This window comes from Daphnia carinata, chromosome 5 (assembly GCF_022539665.2).
Source record: "Daphnia carinata strain CSIRO-1 chromosome 5, CSIRO_AGI_Dcar_HiC_V3, whole genome shotgun sequence".
Classification (NCBI taxonomy): Eukaryota; Metazoa; Arthropoda; class Branchiopoda; order Diplostraca; family Daphniidae; genus Daphnia; species Daphnia carinata.
The window spans coordinates 5,196,475-5,211,815 of NC_081335.1; the positions used below are offsets into that span (position 1 = coordinate 5,196,475).

At 41.1% G+C, this 15,341-nt stretch overlaps 2 protein-coding genes across 2 annotated transcripts in view; both read left to right on the top strand.

Moving 5' to 3' along the window:
• The window catches only part of LOC132087725 (bystin-like), a 53,689-nt gene that overhangs the window by 2,752 nt on the left and 35,596 nt on the right, over positions 1-15,341 (top strand). The gene's annotated exons all lie outside the window — the stretch shown is intronic.
• Positions 1,994-14,456, top strand: LOC130697040 (uncharacterized). The gene is made up of 15 exons (XM_059495366.1): positions 1,994-2,353; positions 2,415-2,613; positions 2,683-2,903; positions 2,967-3,144; positions 3,319-3,483; positions 3,575-3,736; positions 3,801-3,941; positions 4,018-4,163; positions 4,292-4,415; positions 8,112-8,338; positions 8,403-8,588; positions 8,663-8,761; positions 13,380-13,799; positions 13,842-14,119; positions 14,165-14,456. The coding sequence occupies exons 1-15, from the start codon at positions 2,009-2,011 to the stop codon at positions 14,454-14,456; spliced, it is 3,183 nt and encodes a 1,060-aa protein (XP_059351349.1). The 5' UTR covers positions 1,994-2,008.

Here is a 15,341-nt window from a genome sequence, read left to right on the forward strand (position 1 = left end):
ATAAATTGCCCAAATGGTGGCCAGCTTGCTCACGCAGGCCATCCCACCCCCTATTGACGGGGAAGCGAGTGGCGGGAGAGCCGAGCCAAGGCGGACTATGAGCAATTTGAATTAAAAAGTCCGCCGGATGGTGTACAGACTGCACGGGCAAGGGCTTATTGGCCTTCTCAAGAATGAACAGTCGCGCATGGCCTGAGCGCCATGCGGAATGCATTACATACAATCGTCTACCTGAATTTGAAAAGTAGCAAAGTTTAATTGCTCAACTACCTAACCAGTAGCTAGGCAGACCTCTCCTACTCCACAAACTCAAACTCACATTCTATACCTTCGATTAATAAGCTGATGAGAAAATGGCACCCGTTGCACCTGAAATGCGTAAGGTGTTAGCGACCAGTGCGAAGATTACAAGTCTCTATCGCGTTATGTTCGGCAATAAGGTTCTAAAACCAGGAACGAAACCAGAACCAGAAGCAAAGCAGCTGATTAATAAGCCAATGCCGCTGATTGATAATCCAAAACCTAACGGCTTGCCGGCTAAGCGTAAGCGGGATGACGCACCATCACCTTTTGTATATAAGAAACGTTTTGAGGGAACCAATTCAAAAGAAGTCATTCGGCTTCCACCAGTATTATCATTAGACGATATAATCAAGTTACAATCTAAGCCGAAACGGGTTGGGAGTATTGCTAAAAAAAGGCTCGCTAATGGTAATAATGTGACAAAAACTAAAGTTCCCAATCTCTTGCAGGCACCTGTCATTGATTCAGCGGTAGCGGCCAGAGCCAAGGCGGGCAGTCTTTACGCCAGTCTGTTTGGGGGTAAGCTTCCACAACCAGCAAGAATACCAAAGCAGCTGACTGATAAGCCAAAGCCCTTGGTAGACTGTCAGATCCGATCACCATTGCCATCATTGCCGAAATCAGATCCTGGCTTGCCGTGCCAATCACCATCCCGAGAATTACCCAATGACTCGATGGCCAAGCGGAAGCGGGAAGAGGATGCGCAAGCAACCCTTCCTGCGGAGAAGCGCTTCAAGGATCTGAATTTCAAGGACTACAAAGACCCTGTCCGCTTCAAGGCTACAGCTGGACGTTCAAAGGCACAGACCAAGGCGGAGATTAAAAACCTACATAGCAGCCTATTCGAGGGTTTGCTTCCACCCAAGAAAGTGACGAGTACGCCAATTCCAATGTCTCAACGTCCGGTTCGAGCACCGCTGCCTAAGACTGACCCAGAATATGGTATGCCCCCATGGTGTCGGCAGAGCTTTTACAACTATAATTATCAATTTTCCTTTGACTAGCCTAAGTTAAGAGTAGCTTATATTCCCAAAATTGCGTATGAGTGTGTGTGTGCAAGTGTGTGTGTGCAAGTGTGTGTGCAAGTGTGTAAATTATTTGGTACAAATCATCTAGTCAAAATTACTTGTTGTGTATGTGTGTGTGTATGTGAGAATGAATGTTTGTTTGTATGTATCACACTTTGGTTGGAATTTTAAAATGTACAGCTTTAAACACCTTACCAAAATTGTCTTGTGTTTCACTGGTATAGGGCGGGGGTTAAGAAAGTTAGGTAAACAAAAAAAAAAAAAACTAACAAATGATAAACGAATAAAACATAAATTGTTAGGCTGTTCCAGTAATAGCAGTCTGACAAAGGAGTAGGAAATTAAGCCGATCGTTAATATATGACAAGTAGAAAACGATCTCCAGAAAATATTATTTATTGAAATAAACCTGTAACACGGATACATATTACATTTTTGTTTTTCAAACACTAAGGGCTTTTAATCTTGATTGTAAGGCGTGCCATTATCACTCATTGTTGGTCGGAGGGGATTGACTCCTATAACAACCAGCAATCGATAATATAGCCAAACAATGCTACTCAGTTTTATCAAATTTTTCAAATACGATCAGTTTAGTTTGGCTAGCCAGTTGGTCTGTTACAGCGCTTTGTGCTTCTCGGGTTGGCATTCCTTTGAAAGTCTATGTGGAGTTGGATATGACGGCTAATGAAGAAAGCGCCAGTTCAACTAGCGTATCAGAAAACAGTTTTCAAACCTACAGCGAAGATGAGGCCGGCCAGACGGAAATACCTTCGGATTCCATTACTGTTGTTTGGTTGAAACAGGGACATGGCGGAGACAATTCGCAGTCTTGGTGGAATAAGCGAAAACAACGAATTTTCCGCAAGAAAACGCTGTACATGCGCATCCCAATATTGAAATGGCTTCCCAAATACTCTGCACAAGACTTTGTAGCTGATCTTGTGGCCGGTATCACCGTCGGAGTAACAGTCATTCCACAAGGTTTAGCTTATGCCACCGTGGCCAGACTCCCTCCTGAGGTATTAAATCATTCAATACAGTTATTAATCAATGCTAAATATATTTATTTATTTTCATTAGTATGGCCTGCACGCCTCGTATGTGGGATGCTTCGTTTATCTTCTATTCGGCGGTACGCCAGTGGTCACTATTGGGCCAACGGCCCTTATGTCACTCGTCACTTACGATTCGGGGGCTGCGCTAATGGGGCCTGAAGCAGCTATCCTTCTTGCATTTCTCACCGGTTGCATTGTTCTTCTCTTCGGCCTGCTCAATTTCGGTAAGAATCGGAATGTGTAATTGTAAGCTTTTATGGAATTCATAAAGAAAAGTTGTTTCCTATTTTCAGGTTTCTTGATTGATATCACCGCAGCTCCAGTCGTGGCCGAATTCACGAGCGCCGCCGCCTTCACGATAGCGACGACACAAATTGAAGCCTTTCCCGGCCTCAGATTTGATGACGAAGGGTTCCTCAATACGTGGATAGCGGTATTTGAAAACATTGCAGAAACTAAAAAATGGGATGCTGTTTTGGGTTTTGCTTCCATCGCTATTTTGCTTCTACTTCGGGTATAAGCGTTGCGGAAGATACACCAACCTCTTGATTCACATCTTTTTTTTCCTGTAAGATAGGTTCTTGATCAAGTCAAATTGGGTGAAGAAGGAGAAAGAAAGCGATGGCAAAATTGGGTCAACACGACATGTTGGCTGATTTCGGTCTCGCGTAACGCTATCGTCATCATCGCCGCTTCCATTTTGGCTTACGCTCTGGCTGAACCCGGCCAGAGTAGCTATCCTTTGACCTTAACCGGTAAGTCACGCACATCTCAATATATTTCTAGTTAAATGAATCCCTTTCAAAAACAGAAGACCAAACTATTTCGCTATTAAAAAGCAACGCATCTCATTTTGTTAAAGGTGCCGCAGCATTTAGTCGGCAAGCGAGCAAATTTTAACTTTAAATAGGTAACGTGTATACATTTAGGTGAGATTCCTAGCGGATTCCCTCCATTCAGAGCGCCGCCCTTTTCGTTTGAGGCAGACGGAAAGACATACTCTTTTGTGGACATTTGCAAAAATCTAGGCTCTTTGCCCTACATTTCTCCACTGGTCACCGTAACTGAATCGATTGCGATTGCCAAATCCTTAGGTAGGGTCAATCAAAGCAGCTGCCATACGGAGATGATGTTATATTTTTTCTTTGAATCATGTCTGGATTACGTGGAATTGCAAATGGATAGCCAAAGGGAGTCGCACTGATGTCAGTCAAGAGATGATCGCCATCGGTACTAGCAACATTTTAGGATCGTTTACGTCATCGTTTCCAGTGACAGGCGCATTTCCACGCACGGTCGTTAATGCCGCCAGCGGCGTCCACACGCCTTTCGACGGACTCTACACTGGCAACTGAAAACTTACCTCTTTATTTGAGAGTATTTATTTTAGAGAAAAATCTGTTTTGTTCAGGTGCTCTTGCACTTCTGGCCATTACGGTTTTGACGCCTTACTTTTTCTACATTCCAAAAAACTGCTTGGCAGCGGTCATCATATCCGCTGTTATTTTCATGGTGGAAGTCAGCTTAGTCAAGATGGTTTGGAAATCAAAAAGTTAGTGAAACGATTCATTTTTTACTACCATCGTAATCCCCGCACGTTGGACTAATTTCTGCTGGTTGAAACGCAGAAATTGTTTTAGTGCCTTTTGGCTTTACGTTCGTCTTTTGCGTCTTTGTCGGTCTGTCGCAAGGCATTTTGATTGGCACGGCTATCAATCTTGGCATGCTCTTATACAGCACGGCTCGTCCACGGATTAAAATCCATAAAATCAAAGTAAAAAAAAAAAAATTCATACTGGTGGAATGAAGAATTCAAATGTTTTCTTATCTGTCTGTAAATATTTTGTTTAAAAAAAAAAAGAACCCAACGACCGAGTATCTTCTTCTCATACCGGATCGTAGTTTAGTGTTCACCGCCATGGAATAGTTCATGTCCAGCGTACGAAAAGCTTCGGCGCTATATCCTGGTATTATCGTCGTGATCGACATGAGCCACGTCTCGGCAGCGGATTTTACCACGGCTTACGTAAAATGACACATAAAAAAAATGATATAATCATTCCCCTAACCAAACCCAAATGTCGTTTATACACAGGGCTCTGACAACATGTTCAAGAGGCTACAGAAACACGGGCACAACTCATTTTGACCCGACTCAAACCTGAAGTTTTGCTCATTTTGTCCCGTATTGGGTGTGATTTTCACATGCACAGCGAAGGTGAAATTGTGCAAATTTTGCTCAGGGATATTTCTACACGTGATGTATGTATATCTGTTGACCCATTGTCAAACAAAAACCCTCCCGTGGCAGAGCACACGTCGCTAGAGTTCTCTTCGGGTTCGTATCGGGTTGATAGCCCGTTTCGGGCTATCAAACGATTTCACCAGTAGAACTTAGCGTGGTCCTAGCTCCCCAAGCGCCGCTGCAGCGTTTAGCGTGGGTGACAAAGTCAAAGTTATCGTTGACGACGATCGGCTGAGAGAAATGCACGAGGGATACGGAGGTTGGAATCCTCGTATGGTGGAGTTAGACCGCTATTTCGCTATTTCTTATTTTTAGTGCTTGTAAGATGACATTACGTCTTTTTTCCTCGCTTTTTCCTGGCGGTCGTCAGTGCATACGTCACGTCGGAACAGTTCATCGCGTCACCGAACGGGGAGATATTCGTGTTCAATTTGATGGCAGTAACCAATGCTGAACGTTCCATCCGTGAGCAATTTATCGTTTATCGGCCTTTTCCGTCGGAAACACAGTAAGGCTAATAGATGATATTGCACACGCGAAACTTCTTCAACGAAGCCATGAAGAGTGGGTTGATTTAACGCGATTTGAATGTATGATTTTTAAGAATGCCATATTGTTAAAACATGGTGTATCTGTCAAAGAAAATGACGCGCAACTTCGTTATATTTGAAAAGAATAAATAATAAAACAATAATCAAATTTTTTTTCTAGGCTTTTGATGATCGGTAAGGTGACGAAAGCCTATGGCGATGTTAATCCACTATTCACTGCCAATGGACAGACTTGGATTCTCAATCCATCATGTCCTACGCCATTACGCAGTACAGCGACAGAACTGCATAACACCATCAATGCAAGCGTTCGTCAAGAACACATAAGTATGGTTACTATTTTTTTCTCTATAATATTAGTATTTCTATTAACGGTGGCTTAAATATCCGAATTTGCGTTTGTAAGATCCATTGACTCATTGATGTCTCATCTCCTTGCGAGTGGCCAGAAAAAACAGCAACAACAACCACTCTTTCTATCTCATTCCAGCCATCAGCCGGGAACGTTTAAGGACGGCACTATAGCCCATGGGCTTGTAAGGGCGGCTGCACAGAATCAATTCAATATTTTCCAACTGTTATCGCTACAGCAATTAACATGATTAATACGAATGTATTTAATACACTTAAATTCAACATGAAATTTTTGGCTTCGAATTAGTGGGATGATTATGTCTAGTTATACTGGATGTATTGTTTGTGACTTTAATATGTTTGCTAAAAAGAATTTTCTTACATTTGACACCGTGTGGTACTGTACTGTTTAGGGATCTTCGTAATCACAACAAGAAACTGAGTGAAATTTAAAATCTAACCACATTCTGGATACCAGGGGAATAGTTACTGTCATATCCTTTGTTCTCTTGGGGTTTGTTTTGGATCTTGTAAAATTGCGTGAATTCTTTCAGTTTCTACCCTTTTAACGGTGTTCGCTTTTAACGCCATCTGATAGAGGACAAAATTTTCTTTATTGGAAGTGTGCGTGTTTCGAGGGTTACACATGGAGGATGGAAAAGTACAGTTCGAATAAGACAAGAATCACTAGTTAAAGCAAAAAAGTGCTTTGAAAGTTTATGTTTATGCAATCGTAGAATACGGCTATTTATATTGGGACAAGCGTATACCTATTTTCAGGAGTTTGGAACTGAAATCATGCTCAAAAGAGCTATCATGACTAAAAATTTCATTATGCTACATATCATTATTGTGCGAAGGCTTATGTTTAGAAGTTACAAAGCTGCGGTGCAATGGTGAAAAAAGAGTCTTATTAGCGCAACGAATTCTTTCGTTGCAATAGATTCCACCAGGACTATAGTCCGTTTTCGAATGGAGTTTTTGTTGACAACACGGCGCTGCCGAAGACTAGCAGATGTACGAAACTAATCGCATCACAGCTCTTCAACAAATACATAATTTTTTGTGTTCAAACTATGACAAAATCACTTTATGTTTATGCAATAGACGTAATGGATAGACATACGTGACGGAGAATTTCAAATCAGTTCTTAGCCTATTTATATTGCTATATGATCGTGGGTAAATTTGGTTTAATGCGTAAATTAGGGTTGATGTTATGGTTAAATAAATAATAATTAATTAGTATTGACGTATTTCTTTTTTTAGAAAAAAAAGGTGTCTAAACGAGTATAACGTTTTGTCCTTTGTCATCCCAGCCAAATGCCTTTTCGAAGGATCGTTTGGCAATCGTTTCAGCACTAAGAAACACTTAATCAGTACACTTCAAAGTGGCCATGATCTTGGCATACAGTTTGATCTGCAGTTACGACTTGAACGGCAGTCTTTAAATGAAACCTGGAACAAACTAGTGAAAAATGGGATACTAACATCTAATCAGATTAATTTGTTGATTGAAGCTACCAATGACAAAACAATAAGAAGCCCAAGTGGAAATTTCCCTTGTGCATGCTGTGATGGGGTATGTGAGTTAAAATGTCAAAGCATGTCCCAAAGCTCAATTGGATCTTCATATATTGAGAAACCAGTTATAAAATTTCTCAACGTGTGAAAATGGAACAAGGATGTTGGTAGGTTTGATTTACATTTGTTACATAATTATTTGTTAGTTGATGATTACTCACCTCTTACTTTTAGGTTTGGGCGATGTAAAAGAATGTCCGGAGAAAATGGTAGTAGTTTTTCCTTTTAGCCTTGCTTTTTTCAACTGTATTAATAGCGATTGGGTGTAAATGCAAGGGTGTATGAAGAAGTAGGCAGCCTTTCATCAGAGAAGAGTAAAAATCGTGTGTCATCACCCCACACAATTGTCGCTATCTTAACTGAAGTAGGATCTAATGGTGCACTTAATTTTCTGTTTGCATTTTTCCGTCGTGCATGGCAACCAGGTATACATCACATTCTAGTATAGCCGGCAAAACGTTTAACACCTTGTTTTGCAATACGCGAAGACGGGGATACCTGTATTGAGTTGCTGATTCACGCACTAGAATCACTTCGCGGTTTACCTCCCGCGTCTACCTCTCACCTTCTACATCAAAAGGATAATAGCACATATGACCTCTAGTTCAGATTGCTCAACAAATCTGTGTCATTTCTGCGTTCCATTATTTTCGAGTGTGGATTTTAATTTTTAAAATGTTCCTAGCAAGAAAAATTACGGGAACTCCTCGTCTTATATAGAGAAAGTTCGTGTTCCATTCCTCTACGGGATCGGCCAGTGGCGCTACAACTTTTTTTAGAAGTCACCATTCAGCGTGGAAGTCTCCTCTGTCTTTTACATGCTATACAACTTCTGCTCGAATTATGGGACGTGGTGGAAAGTGGCCAGGTACTTTACCAGTCGCGTTAAGTACAAAGATCATTGTACAAAAGGATTTCCTTTTTCTTTTCTGAAGGACAACGGTTTGAGTAATCGAGGTCTTGCTATATTGCTCCTTTAATTCTGAAGCTCCGCCGTTGGAGCGCAGTCCAGAAGAGCAGACGGGGAGTTCCGAAAAATACAACGATGAAGAATACGCTATTAGTCCATCGGCTTGCCTTTTAAGGCAAGCAAGCTTATCGCCTGAGCCAGAAGATGGTGACAAAGACGTCGACGTTGACCTATATCAAGCTGCTGTTCTCAGCTTGGCTCGTTTGGATCGATTAGCCGCTCCATTTATTCATCCGCCACTATCGGTTTTATTTGCAGTTTCACCGATTTTATTTTACGTTTCATGACACTTTACGTTTTCGTGTTCAGGATCGAACAGTCATTGAAAACACCTTAATTCGATTGGATTTAAATGCCTCGACCACGGCAGATCGTTACACCGAGGTCCACAAACTTTCAATCGCAATCGAACAAATGATCTGCACTGCCCTTGGCCTATTAATTCTATCCAGCGATGACAAAGTGTACATTATCGGCTACACCGATCCAGAACCGGTCAGTTTGCGTTACGTGAAATTCCGCAGTTTATCAGACGTACTTATTTTTTAAACTTTTTTTTGTGAATTTAGACTATCCGAATTCTCAAAAGTTTTTCCGCTTTTTCGCTTGCGGGAATTAGTTTTATGGCCGACTCTTGTGTCTGTGTTATCCTAATGCATGCTGGTCAGGTATACGTATGGTCTTGGATGGCAGACGGTGACGATATTCCAATGACGATCATCTCCAAACAAGTTATTGTTCGAATTAGTTGTGGACATGAATATGGGTAACAAGGCACTGCCTTGCATTTTCTTGTCTTAAGTAATAATTTAACGTTGACGCTGATCCTGTCTTTGATGTCGGCAGACTTTTGGCGAAGAGTTTCCCTAAAAATCTCATAGATTTTTTTCACGAAAAATACTTACTCCGCAAGCGGATAGGATGATGGTGATCATCAAGTATACAGCGAAAAATTTCATTTTGACTAGAGAAGAACAAGCAAACAATGCTCTATGCATATAAGCTGCTGCATACCTCGTTATTTATACATTTTTTTCCGGATTGTAAGCGTATCACAAAATTTGGAACGCAAGTGTTTAATTCGGAAGGGATCCAGCTGCATTTAGAACTGCACAAAGATGTTGACTGAAACAAAGCTTGCGCCATTTTATGAAGCAGCTTATATGCATAGAGCATTGTTTGCTTGTTCTTCTCTAGTCAAAATGAAATTTTTCGCTGTATCCTTGATCACCATCATCCTATCCGCTTGCGGAGTAAGTATTTTCCGAAATTTGAATGTGTTGCGTGCAGGAAGGACGATGGTTACTATGGTTTTCGACACAAGGAGGAAAGAAGACAGAGATCAAAAGGATCAGGCGTAAGGCCAATAAAGAACGAAAACATTAGTTGAGAGGTTCGATGTAGTTTGCCGATACCATTCCGGATCGGTCTGTCCTCAGGACTGTGTCCATCATCCATCCCTCATCGATCGGTTTGCAATCGACGATTATATCGCCATCGTGAAAGGAACATCGCCGTCACCATCGGCATTTTAATCATACATGGCTCGGTACGATCGCTAACTTATGAAACAAGCACATAAGAAATTAAATGCAATATTCAAAATGATGATTAGAATATTACCCGAGCTACGGGGCTGTGTATTAGGAGCCTGATGATAGCCAAATGAAATTCCGGAACTATGATGGGTGTCACCAATTGCATTGCCAGCATCTGTGGATTTCGGGCACCCTATGTTGCCAATCTGATGGTAACGGAATCCACTGTTTCAAGCTAAAATCTAATTTTTTGTTGCAAATTATTTTTCTTACTTTCCTGTGTATGCATTTCTTCAACAACCAAGGGCTCCATTGATCAATGGCAAACAGTTTTCTTCCTCTCAGCAGGCATCTATGCTTTGGCAAATTTGTTTTATGTCATTTTTGGTACTGGTGTAGAGCAGCCATGGAAGAAACTCAAAGATACCCATCCACTAGAGCAGAAGAGAAACAAATCTATTGGCTCCCTCACCAGCTCAGGAAAATCTGGCAAATCAGACTAATACAGAAGAATGATTAATTCGATTTTTCCTCTACTTCTAGCTTTCTCTAATGCCACTGAAATGTGAAAATAAAAGCAAATGCTATACATTTTTCTCAAATTTTTACATCAGCATTGGTACTTAAGTTGCCTGTTATGGGAATCACGGGAATCCTGTTATCGATTTTGGGTTGCTATGAGTCATTTAACACAATGTTAATTCAGTTACACAGTAGCTTCTGTTAGAAAATATTTACCAGGTAGTTTCTTAGTTAAAAGCAGAAAAGACTTCCTAATCTACTTAAAGAATGAAACTTAATACCTGTGTAAGAAGAAGGGTCACATTGAAGGCTCTTTCTTTCAACATTACACTTACAATTTTCATAAATGCAGCAGTCTGCTGTCAATGCCATACGAGCATGGCTTTGTTGTTTTACATGGTCTATGCAAAAAAACATTTGTTTTACGACGTTTTTCACATTTGACGGCACCTGTTCCAACTACCGCTACGCCAAAGAAAGAAGGCGTGAATTGGAACCAACTAAGAACATTCAGTGATTTAGCTTTCTCATACGCAGAATAAAAAAATTAAATATAAATAAAAAAAAAACTTGAAAACGTACTATATGGTTGCTCCTCCCCCATTGGTTCTTGGCCAATGACAATGGGTTCTACTACGTCAGGGGCGACATGGCAAATTCGCCCACCACAGCTATTGCCATGTCTAATGAAATTGCATACCCCTGATGTCAAGGGTATACCATATACCCAGACTTGCCGCGCCGATCAATTTTCCGATCTCGATCTCCGATCCGATCTTTTGAGTTTGATCGGATCGGGCGATCCGATCAAACTGCAAAAGATCGGATCGGCGATCAAATTTTGCCGATCATTTTTACCGATCATTTTTGTACGACATCTAACGCTTAAAATTCACACCGTCTAACGAATGTTGCATTGGCTGTCACAGCGGTAGTAACTGACGGCCATTGAGGGTGAACCCTAAACAGTTTCCTTCAATTGGCATTCGCAAAAACAGTAGTGAAAAGAGCCATGCGACTGCAAAATTTACAGCTAGATGGCGAAAAGTTTGATCGCTAAAAATGATCGGATCGCGATCAATTTTTTGGGATCGCCGATCCGATCTCCGATCTTTCTCAAAAGATCGGATCGCCGATCTTTTTTTGATCGAAGATCGGATCGGCGATCAATTTTTGATCGCGATCGCGGCAAGTCTGCATATATCTATGTATCAATATTTTGAAATAATAACAAATGATACAATAATGCTTCTATTTACATTTAAAACATTCTGTATTTGCAATGAATTGAACAGTTAATATTTTTTGTTTAATGTTGTTTGTAACGATTAGAGAAGGTTGCCGCGGTGGCTTTAAATAAATTGATGTTACCGATGAATTTCCTTCACTCCTCGGGGATCGTGCCTTGGTTACACTGTGACACTGTTTTGTAAATTTGTACAAATAAAACTGTTATAACTGAATATGTTAAGCATAAACACTTTCTGTGCGACTAAAGCGTCTGCTGTATTATTGTCACATCATAAACGTCGTTGTGACATCGTTAAAAATCGGTGAAATTGTATTTCATTCCCAATCTAGCTCATTTTTCTTTAGTATTTAGAACTGGGTAAGCAACACATTACATAAAAAAAATTTAGAGAAACTATGGCAAAAAAAACATACATGTACAGATGCACACAAAATAACCATTTAATTTTAGAACTCTTCAAGGAGAGTTAATAAATTATATAACTATTGTTGTAATTGCAATATATATAGACATACATATCTAAATATATACCAAATACATCAAGTGTATGTTATTTCATTTGACATGGCAATAGCCATTTCGTATCTTGCTGCCATGTCAGGCTGACATGGCAATAGGGTTGACCGAAAATGAAAAGAAAAAGAAAACAATAGCAGGCGAACAACATGGTCTCCGCAAGTTGACTCGAGAAAACGGGTGCCATTATTTTTAGGCGCAATTTTTAAATTTTCTATTATTATCAACGTGAATAAAATTCAAAAATAGTTTTACGATTCTATATTTATCTTATTATAGGCTTATCGTTATTATAATACAAAAAGAAAAAGAAAATTTTTTCATTCGGTTTATTTTTATGTTCAAATATTTACAGTCTTTACATTATTATTAGAACTACTTACATTATCATGGTTCATCGGAAACAAAAAAGTCGCTTACCGTCGAATCCAAGGGGTTGTAGTAAAAGATGTCAGTGTTGATATCAGGAACGTTTTATGATTTTTGATTAGTAATTTTGTGATTTGAAAATTGAATTATTTTGAAAATTAAAATCGATGCAGACGACACATCAACAGCTTGCTTTCTTTCAGTGGTGGTTGCCACTGGCATCAAAGCTGGAGAGCCAATCAAAACGCAAGAATGGGGGTGCCGCTGGGAACGCCGCGAACGGTCGAGTCAACTCGCGGAGACCATGTTGTAGGTAGAACACAACACCGTTGCAAAGTGTCACCTGGTGGCCAAAAACGGAAGTTCCCAAACTTTATGGTTAGTTCACGACTGTTTTTCCTCTATTAGGAGGACCGAAGAGGACGGTACCCCGACAGCGTTCCAGGCGGCGATAACCGAAGATATTACGCGGGGGAAAACGCGATTGCTGCCGGCCTAACGGGAGGTATTAGCCGTACATTTTAAGTAGACTAAATTACAATGAGCAATTTTTAAAAAACTTTTTTTTCCCTCAAGGTATGGGCCTAGGCCACAGCATTAATGCTGCGGCGATGGGGCTAGTCTCAAGACGAACCTGTGCGTTTCAGGTGAGACTGGCTGCAGCATGCCCAACCCAGGCTTTGCCTGGTCTGCAATGCGTTTTTGAGTATAAATTGCCCAAATGGTGGCCTGCTTGCTCACGCAGGCCATCCCACCCCCTATTGACGGGGAAGCGAGTGCCGGGAGAGCCGAGCCAAGGTGGACTATGAGCAATTTGAATTAAAGTCGCCGGATGGTGTACAGACTGCACGGGCAAGGGCTTATTGGCCTTCTCAAGAATGAACAGTCGCGCATGGCCTGAGCGTCATGCAGAATGCATTACATACAATCGTCTACCTGAATTTGAATAGTAGCAAAGTTTAATTGCTGAACTATCTAACCAATAGCTAGGCAGACCTCTCCTACTTACCATATTCAACCTCACATTTTAAACAACCTATTAACAAGCTAATAAGAAGATGTATTTACCTGTGTTCCCGGAACCGGAAGAGAAACGTGGAGGAGCAGGAAGAGAAGACGGAGGTTGAAGAGAAGAAGGAGGAAGAAGAGGAGACTTGGCCTTTCGCTCATGATGAGGCTGTTCCTTTTACTATGGCTAAGGCTTATGCTGAGATTATCGTTAAGGCTGAGTCTGTGGATGTGGATGAGGAGGCGAAGGAGGAGGCTACAGCTTTCTTGGAGACTTTGGCTGAGAATTTGGCTAAGGCTGAGGATGGGGATATCAATGAGGAGGAGCATTGGGCTATGGCTAAGGCTTTTGCTAGGTTTGTCCTTAAGGCTGGGCCTGTTTTTGTGGACAATGAGGTGAAGGATTTGGTTCAAGCTTTCCTTGATGTTCGGGATAAAAATTTGGCTAAGGCTGAGGATGGGGATGTAGTCGAAGATGAAGAGGAGGATGAAGATGAGCAGGTTTAGGCTCTGGCTGATGCTAAGGGTGTTGCTTCGGCTAAGGCTTGGGCTGAGTTTATCATTAAGGCGGAGTCTATCGATGTGGATGACGATGTGAAGGAGGCGGCTAAAGCTTTCTTTGAGACTTTGGCTGAGAATTTAACTAAGGTTGAGGATGGGGATGTGGATGAGGATTGGATTTTGGCTAACGCTTGGGCTGAGTTTGTGTTTAAGGCTGAACTTGTGGATGTGGATGAGGAGGTGAGGAAGTTGGCTCAAGCTTTACTTTATGCTGGAGATGAGAATTTGGCTAAGGCTAGTGATGAGGATATGGATGTGGAGTAAGAGGAAGAGGAAGAGACTAAGGCTTCGGCTGAGGATTGTAGTGAGATTTTGGCTAAGGATGACGAGCAGCTGGAGAAGGAGTTGAAGGAGCTGAAGGGGGAGTTGGCGGAAGAGTTGGAAGAGCTGGAGGAGGAGTTGGAGGAAATGGCTCAGCGGGAGGCTTTGGCTGAGCTTTTGGCTGAGGTTAAGGCTGTGGCTGAGGCTTTGGCTAAGGCTAAAGGTGACATACTGAGCGTAAGATGTTATCCTGGACCGTCCCAAACAGTGGCTAAGCGTAAGCGAGAAGAGGATGCTACAGCAACTCTTCCTGACGAGAAACGTTCGAGGCGATGAAATTGTCCTTTAATTGGCCTAAATTATTAATATCGTGCATTCATTAAATTCTGTTGTATGTCTGTAAGAGTGACAGTGTGTGTTAATGTGTATTCCTTTGATGTAAATATCCTAGTCAAAATTATTGCGAATTGTGCATGTGTGTGTGTGTGAGTATGAACGCGGTTTGAATGTATCATGTTTTGGTTTTAATTTGAAAATGCACTGCTTAATACCAAAAAAAATTGTTCTTTCAATTGTTTTTGGTTGGGTTTGGGGGAGGGGATTTGGTTGCGGAACGTATTAAGGCTTATTTCGCTTAACTCACAAAGGACAACAAAAAATGTCATTTAGTTTCGTATCTGATTTATTTAACGAAAAAACGCATCTTTTCGTTCCACCAATATATAATTTTTTGTAAGCAACATAGGGTTCACAGTTTTAGGGAACACTTTCTCCGACTAAGTCTCTTTCTAAATAGCGCAGTAACTCGATTGCATCTCATTGTTAGTTACATAATGGTACTAATTCAGTAAACCTTGCCAATTTGGAATCATCTAACCTATACATGATTAGGGTAACCTCCGCCATAGGAGCGATCCTCATCGGAAAAATCTTCATCCTTTGGTCTTTGTTCGTTGCAACCTTCTCTGCAGTAATTGGGATTTAAAATTTCTATTACCTCCACTCGATTTGTGTATCGATTGAAATATTATCTTGTGCTGTTAACGATTGCCTGGGTAGGTGCTACCCAATAGATTAACACTTCGTTCCATCTACGCGCATAATTAAGTGCCGGCATATTAGATGATAGTAGTAGGGGAGAGCGGACCCAAACTGGACACGTACCAATTTGGACAACCGCAATAACTCGAAGGGATATTAATAAAATGAAATTTAAAAAAT

Coding starts and splice junctions, on each gene's coding strand:
- LOC130697040 (XM_059495366.1), top strand. CDS start 2,009: ATGACGGCTAATGAAGAAAGCGCCAGTTCAACTAGCGTATCAGAAAAC. Junction 3,737..3,800: donor TTTCGACGGACTCTACACTG/GCAACTGAAAAC, acceptor TGTTTTGTTCAG/GTGCTCTTGCACTTCTGGCC. Junction 8,762..13,379: donor TCCTAATGCATGCTGGTCAG/GTATACGTATGG, acceptor CGGAACCGGAAG/AGAAACGTGGAGGAGCAGGA.